This window comes from Nematolebias whitei, chromosome 16 (assembly GCF_014905685.2).
Source record: "Nematolebias whitei isolate Nwh7 chromosome 16, NemWhi1, whole genome shotgun sequence".
Lineage (NCBI taxonomy): Eukaryota > Metazoa > Chordata > Actinopteri > Cyprinodontiformes > Rivulidae > Nematolebias > Nematolebias whitei.
In genome coordinates, this window is record NC_056513.1 from 27256675 (window position 1) to 27264802 (window position 8128).

Here is an 8128-nt window from a genome sequence, read left to right on the forward strand (position 1 = left end):
ATGTATATATATATATATATGTATATATACAGAATATACCATGCTACTTTATTTATAAAGCACTTAAAAGGTTTTTATTATTTTTAAAAGTGAATGAAATGTAAATGTTGCAGAGTGAATGCTGAAAGGTGGCTGAATTTCCTTTAGTCCGCTGAGGAAGCTAAAATAATCAGAAATACAGTGAACAAAGAGCTGAACGTCAGCAGCTGAGTGTAGTTTTGACATTTGGCTAAAATGTTGGTTTTAAAACAGTTGATTTGGAGCAGCTGTGGCTGAGTGGTTAGAGCAGTCATCCTCTAATGGGACAGTTGGGGGTTTGATTCCACCAGCAGTCACATGCTGAAGTGTCCCTGGGCAAGACACTGATTGCCTCAGACGTGTCCCATCGCTGTATGAATGTGATCTAAAGTCTTTGTAAAGATGCAGTAGAGTGCTGTATGTGTGGAATATGAAGGTAATGAACAACCTTATTTCCCTCCAAGCTGATAAACAGGCAGTGTGGCGCCCTGTGAACAGGAAGAAGATCCAAACTGTACAGGACAGTCAGGAGTCAGTGATCTCACCTGTCGGGGGGAGGCCCCTCTGTCTGAATGAGTCCTTTCACATCTCATTCATGCTCCTGTTCACACAAACCCACAACCAAAGCCCTGTGAGGTCTTCTTCAGGCTTCGGTTTTCTCATTATCCTCTCTCACAGCAGTTGCTTTCTTTCTTGGCTTGTTTTCAGCTCAAGATAAATGATGTATTTGTGCCACCAGGTATCAAAGTGAAAAGCGTGAATTTAGCCACTGCCATAAATAGCAATGCTACACTATGTTTTGTTTATTCAGTCTTGATTCTGGTTGTTTCTCGTTGAATGACATTTTTAAGTCCTGATAGTTGTGAACTGGAACTTTTTGGAGCAATGCTGTCCTTCAGTGGTGAACTTTGGTCACTACATCTCTCTGACCCTGACTGCGTCTGTGCGTTTCAGTCTGGGAGTATTCATCGCCTACACCGCCAACCATAATATGACCTCTCAGATTAAAAGCACGCGGCGACTCATAAACACCAACATGAGAGACCTGAAGACGTTTGCTAACAACACGCCTGTGGTACGCTCCCTCATGTTCATGTGTTAAACTCACAAATGCAGATCTCTCCTCAGAGAAAGGTCTCTGATGTCACGGTGTGGTTCTGTTCTGCAGCAAATTGAATACCTGACAGCTCAGTACACCACTGCAAAGAACAAAGTCCTGTCGGACCTCGACAGTGAGTGGAAACCAACATCTTTACAGCAAATGTCTCTAGCTTTTTGTAGCTGTGCTGTTATCCATAAACTGTCTGTGCTGATTTGCAGATATCGGACCTCTACTAGGTGCTCGGATCCACAGTAATCTGGAAAAAGAGGTTGTTCCTGCTTTGGATTCTGCCCTTCTTATGGCAGGAGGTAACATTCATTGTATTGGGTTTTAATTTGAAACCCCATTGAGGTTACATAGCTGCAACATGGAGGTGATCAAATAAAATATCTCATTTTTTAACAGTGTGGCTAAAAGTGAAAGCTAAATCACATAGCAACACACATTTTGATGACCAGTTATAGCATGCCCTTTTAAATATTCCATTAATCATAATTTATATAACTCTTAGATTTTACAGCTCAGAAACTGATACTTTGTTTTATACTTTATTTTCCATCTCTAGCAAAAGTTGAGAGTGCTATCAAAGGTAAACATGGCTGATCTGAGTTCAGTGGTGCCGTAACTGTGACGTCGTTTCTGTGGAAGTGTTTAGAAATACGTTCATCCTAAACCAGCCTGTTTTCTCTTGTGGCTTTCCTCAGTGCGCTGTAGATGTGATGTCAGTGTACAACCAACACACTGTCACTGTGTCAGAAAAACAAGTTTTCTTTTAAGTTTGCCCATTCTTTGTGGGGGTTTAGCCTTGCGGGAGACCAAAGAGGCCCTGGAGAATGTCAGTTCCTCGTTGGAGATCCTTCAGGAGGGGATGGGAAAACTTCAGGCCAGTCTTGCAGGGGAGCGCGCCTCTCTGTCCAACACCCTGTCGGACCCAGCCTGCACCAACGGAGCCGTGTCCCACACCTGTAACAGTATCCGATCCACGTTGCCCCAGCTTGGAGTCAATGCTGACTTCTCCAAGGTAATGAAACAGTAAAGTCAAGCTGTGCTTAAAGTAGTAACTAAAACGTCAACAGCTTCTACCCTGAAGCTGCTAGACTCATCAATCCCTAACCAGAGTAACCACTGGAATGACTCTTTAATTGGTGATACGTCACTTTACCCATGCTGCTGATTATCCATGCTGCTGATTATCCATGCTGCTGATTTCTTACCCATAAGCTGCTACATTCATACCTATCTGCTCACAACAGACTCATGTTCAGGCTGCTGTTTAATACACTGTATTACATTATTACTGTTTAGCGCAGTAGTTCTCAAACTGGAGTCCCTGAGCCCCAGGGGTCTGTGAGCCGGTGCTTTGGGGTCTGCAAAAAACAAAAATAAATAAATAAATAAATAATTATTTATTGTTTTTATAAGCACGTAGATGTTTAACAACCCATTAAAACACACCAAAATGCAGGAAATCACATCTACTTTATTCAAATTTTACTGGGGGAGGACCTCCAGAAAACACACACACACACACACACACACATTGATCAGTTTACAAATTAAGCCCCGTCACTTGGTCTGACTACAGCTGTTATGATTCTGTTCAGTTTTATGTGAAGTTTTCTGTAATAATTTGAAAAAGTGGCAAAACATTTATTATGTTCATTATGTGAATAGGTAAAGTTTTAAAGTGGTTTTTGATGCTATTTGATCAAAACTGTCATTTTTGAAAGTTGAAATTAAAAATGGTGTTAATTAAGTGTCTCTTGAATGAAAAATATCCCGTGTTTAAAAGTATAAAAATTGTATCAACACTATTAAAGAACAAGTTTTTAGTATTTATGTTACACAAATATTTCCATTGCATTAAAGAGACCAACTGAAGAAAATTATTTAATAAACATGAGGGTTATTATGAGGGGATCCCTGAAACATTTTCTCCCCTGTAAGGGGTCCCTGAACCCAAAAAGTGTATATCTTAAATCCTTGTATACTGATTTATTTTATACTTAATATTTTAGCTATTTTTGGGTGTAACTGGACCTTGAGTACACAGTTTCGTTCCACCTCACCTCATGGACCACCTGATGCGAATGACAATAAAGAACCTTGAACAACTCCTGTCTCTGTGTCTGTCTGTCAGCTCCCAGATGTTGGACACACCTTGACCAACGTCAACACCGTTCTGAAAGTAGACCTCAGCAACATTGTTCAAAAGGTCCAGATCAGTATTTTTCTACTTCTTGGTGAATAACTTTCTGTTGATTGCAACATAATTCATCTCCTTGTGTTTGTCTTTTTCATTGTAGGGTTATGCATCTTTTAACAACACACCAACACTGGTCAAAGATCAAACCAAAAACATTGTGTCAGGTATTCAAGTGTGTGTGTGTTGTCTAATTGTAACTGCTTTGTTAGATCAGAGTGAATCTTGGTTGTATTTTTCATGTTCTTTCTCTTCTCGTTGTTTACATGCATGCATGATGAAACACAGCACTGCCTCGTAAGTTTATTTTTCCTAAACGCTCTCTAACTGTCCAAACCTGCGGCTTCTGAGCCTCAAAGTATACAGGTGGTGCAGAAGTGTTTTTATACACACATGTCGTTAACGATTTGCACGCATATAAAATAGCAACTAATTATGTAATTATTTTCAGTTTATACTGTATATCCAATATAAGTTTTATTCATTCAAGGAGGTCCTATTTGTTCATAGCTTCATTATTGGTAAGCCTGAGAGTTGCCAGATCCAAGCAAACAGTTACTGGAACGCACCCTGTCAAAATAAGAGCGTTTCCATCCTGTTCTGGCAGAATCCGACTCAAATTAAGCCCTGCTCTGATCAGTTCAGCCAAGCTCACAGACTCGGAGGTGACCCCCGCAGCCTCAAATCAGCTCCTCGTCCAGCTCTGTCTGCTAACTCAAACATATGGTTCATGGGCAGAGTTAACATTCGCAGCCATAGTAGTTAAAAACATTCATAAACTCTGACCAAAAGTTCCCTAACACAAACCTAATCTAGGTGCTGAACTCCACATTTCCTCAGCTCACGATGAGCTCATTTCAGCATTTTGTAAAAAGAAAGTTTCTATCTGTTCCTACATCTCTTGATTATAATGTGCCTGTGTTCTAGTTGAGTTGAAATGGTCTCTTTTATTGTGTGTCTGTCATTTTGTGTTAGTTGTTTATGGTCTGTGTTTGTGTGTCTGTAGGAGTAAAAGGCATGCTGGATAAGATTGGCAGTGAAATAATGGCCTTCTCCAAGATGTTCCCAGTGGAGGCCTCTCTTGTTAATTTCACCACTTTTCTGAACGAGCAACACAAGAGCATAGAGTCATTTTACCCTCAGATTGACCAAATGGATTTTTACAGGTTTGTGCAAATATATCATTTTAATTCAAATATGTAAAGAACCTCTCTGCTACAAGCATTTTATTTTTTGGTATAGTCATACAGCTGCCCGTCACACAGAAAAAAGATGGAGGTCTTAGTTTTAAAAAAGAGAAATCCTTGTGTGTGTGCTGCAGGTGGATAGGTTGTGTGGCGGTGCTCTGCTCGGTCGTCCTGGTTCTGGCCTTCAATGTACTCGGCCTGCTTTGTGGCTCCTGTGGATACGACAAGCAAGCTACCCCCACAACCCGCGGCTGCCTGTCTAACACCGGAGGAAACCTGCTGATGGCGTACGTTACTGTAACAAAGCTACAACCCAAATTTACTTTATGTTTTTTCTTCTATTTTAGATAGATCTTATGCTAAGAGGCTTTAAATCAGTGGTTCCCAACCCTGGTCCTTGAGGAACACCATGTTTTAGTTGTTGCCCTGCTCCAACACACCTGATTCAGTGATTTAATTACTTCCTCATGTTCTGCAGAAGCCTGTTAATCACCCATTTATTAAAATCAGGTGTGTAAGCAGAGAAACTAAAACATGCAGGATGGTGTTCCTCAAGGATCATGGTTTGGAACCCCTGCTTTAAATGAGCTTTTATTTTGAATTTCATCCATCCATCCATTATCTTTACCCGCTTATTCCATTTTGGGTCATGGGGGTCGCCGGTGCCCATGTCCAGCAATCACTGTGCGAGGGGCGGGGTACACCCTGGACGGGTCGCAAGTCCATCACAGGGACACATAGAGACAAACGAGACAAACAACCATTCACTCTCTCACTCACACCTAGGGACAATTTAGAGTTACCAATCCGCCTAACATGCATGTTTTTGGTCTGTGGGAGGAAACCGGAGTTTATTTTGAATTTATTGTTAATTATTTTCTTACCAGCACTGAACTCATCTAGAATGTAATGGTTCGGAAAATAGATGAGAAAAGTCAAACAAACGAGGACGTAAATGCTGAGAGAAGGCAGAAAATAAAGAACGACTTACACTTAATGTGATTTTGATTCTCCACTCCATGTCTCTTGCTTTTTTAGTGGGGTGGGGTTCTCGTTTATCTTCGCCTGGGTGCTGATGGGCCTTGTGACGACCCTGTTTGTTGTTGGAGGAAATGTAGAGAAGCTGATGTGTGAACCTCTGGCCAACCGACAACTATTCAAGGTCATTTACATATTAACTTCTTTCTTAAGTCCTTCTCCTCTCTGCGTCTATCTGAGTAATGCCTAAATATTTAACCCTTTGTGTATTTGTATGCATCCAGATCATTGACTCACCATTCCTGGTTCATCCTGAAAAAAGGAATTTCCTTCCTGGGATGCTGTTTCAGAATCCAAACATCGACTTAACATTAGGCGCCATGTATCGGTATCTGAACCAACACAATCGCCAGATTTTTATTTGACTCCTTTTTTTCTTCTTCTTTTTTAACATGCTCACATTTGAACTTTTATACATTTGCTAACCTTTTGCAATTGAATTTATGCATTTGTTTTTATTTATTTTTATGTAAATAAAGCTGTTCCTTGTGCTGATTACATGGAGGTAATCAAAAAGTTTATCTTACAGGGAGTGCTACGAGAACAACGGTCTGTATCACGCTCTGCAGCTGGAGAACATCTTCAACATCAACTCCTTCCTGAACAAAACAGTAGTGAGCGTCACTTCCCTCTGCAGCTCTGCTGTCGATGCAATCATGGAGCGATATGATTAATAAATGTGTCTTACTACAGTACAACAAAGATCTGGCCAAAGTGTTTGAGGGTGTGCAGGTGGACCTGAAGGACGTGACCCTGTTGGAGCAGGCCGGCAGAGACAACCTCATCAACTTTGCCAACTCTGGAGTCGGAGATATCGACTATCCTGCTTATCTGGATGAGGTAATGTGTGTAAATGTGTGTGTTCCTGTTAAATTGATGAAGTGATTGTGAAATTAACTGATTTATTGTTTTTAAATTGTTTTGTCAACCCTTCTTGACTAACTGAATGAAAAAACTTAAACATAAGCCAAATAAATATGGTAGTATAGTTTCCATGTTTTCTACTGTTATTTTTTATTGTTAGGCTTCAAAGCTCCTCTTTTTAAATTTAGTTTTTGACTTGATAATTAAAGCGAGACTCTCTGTTTCAGCTGAATAAGGGAATGACGGTGGTCGACCTGCTGTCCTTCTGCTCAGACCTGGAGGAGCGTGCCGATCAACTGGTGAGTCCAGTTACCATTGATCAAACTGGTTAAACCGACCACAATATTATTTTTATTTTTTAAAGAAGAAGATGAACAAACAAAATTAAAGTGAAAAGTTTGTATCCATCATTTTTAGTCTGTAAGTGAACTTGAGAGTTTGAAAATTGTTGAAATTTTTATCAAAGAATGTTCATTTATATAAGATTTACACGCTTTTTAAAAGTCTTTTTAGGAGTGCCAAAGCTTTTAAAATCTTCCGAGTCCAAAAATAATGTCAGACATCCTCTGTGGAAAAATGATTGGACTCTTTGGTTTGAACAAGCGGCTCTTTCACCCAGAACACGTCAACACAGTCCTGCAGCAGAGCTCAGATGGATTTTTCCCCCTTTTAAAGCGCACATATCATATATCTGTTTCTAAAGATAGAAAAATAGCTTGTTGATATTTATTTAAATATTTATGTAGCTGAGGATTGCAGAAAACTAAATAAATTACTTTTTCTGAGAAAATACAGCTTGATTGCGAAGTGATAAATGATCACTAAAGCATGCTGAAGAAATATCTTCGTTACTAAAGCTAAAAGAAACAGGACACTAACTAAAAGCTAGAAAAAGCCTAGCTAAAAGCTAAAAGTATCAACATTATAGCTAGAAGCTAAAAGTAGTAAAAGGCCAGCTAAAAGCTAAAAAAAAAATACAAATTTCAGTTAGCTGAAAGAAGCAAAAGGTTACAACCTAAAAGCTAAAGTATCACAAAGCTAGCTACAAGCTAAAAGTTGTTAAGTCTTGCTAAAGCTAAAAGTAAAAATAGGCTAACTAGAAAAAAGTTGCAAAATATTAGCTAAAAGTAACTAAAGACTAACTAGAGACTAAATTTAAGTATTTAGACTCTAATTTTTGTTGGCCTTCCTCATGCATATATACAGTGCCTTGCGAAAGTATTCGTCCCCCTTGAACTTTTCAACCTTTTGCCACATTTCAGGCTTCAAACATAAAAATATAAAATTTAAATTTTTTGTGAAGAATCAACAACAAGTGGGACACAATCGTGAAGTAGAATGAAATTTATTGGACGTGTCAAACTTTTTTAACAAATAAAAAACTGAAAAGTGGGGCGTGCAATATTATACGGCCCCCTTGCGTTAATACTTTGTAGCGCCGCCTTTTGCTGCAGTTCCAGCTCAAGTCTCTTGGGGTTTGTCTCTATCAGTGTTGAACATGGAGAGACTGAAATTCTTGCCCATTCTTCTTTGCAAAACAGCTCGAGCTCAGTGAGGTTGGATGGAGAGCGTTTGTGAACAGCAGTCTTCAGCTCTTTCCACAGATTCTCGATTGGATTCAGGTCTGGACTTTGACTTGGCCATTCCAACACCTGGATACGTTTATTTGTGAACCATTCCATTGTAGATTTGGCTTTATGTTTTGGATCATTGTCT

The 8128-nt window shown here is 39.5% G+C and overlaps 1 protein-coding gene across 1 annotated transcript in view; it reads left to right on the forward strand.

The window, feature by feature from the left end:
- The window catches only part of prom1b (prominin 1 b), a gene marked incomplete in the record, with an annotated part of 38979 nt that extends 32235 nt beyond the window's left edge, over positions 1–6744 (forward strand). The window contains 13 exon segments of the mRNA XM_037689839.1: positions 973–1093; positions 1187–1250; positions 1924–2141; positions 3261–3335; positions 3427–3490; positions 3612–3620; positions 4330–4489; positions 4645–4797; positions 5549–5672; positions 5773–5876; positions 6078–6162; positions 6242–6388; positions 6640–6744. Coding sequence (XP_037545767.1) covers positions 973–1093; positions 1187–1250; positions 1924–2141; positions 3261–3335; positions 3427–3490; positions 3612–3620; positions 4330–4489; positions 4645–4797; positions 5549–5672; positions 5773–5876; positions 6078–6162; positions 6242–6388; positions 6640–6744 — 1429 coding nt within the window.
- Positions 6745–8128: the final 1384 nt, after the last annotated feature.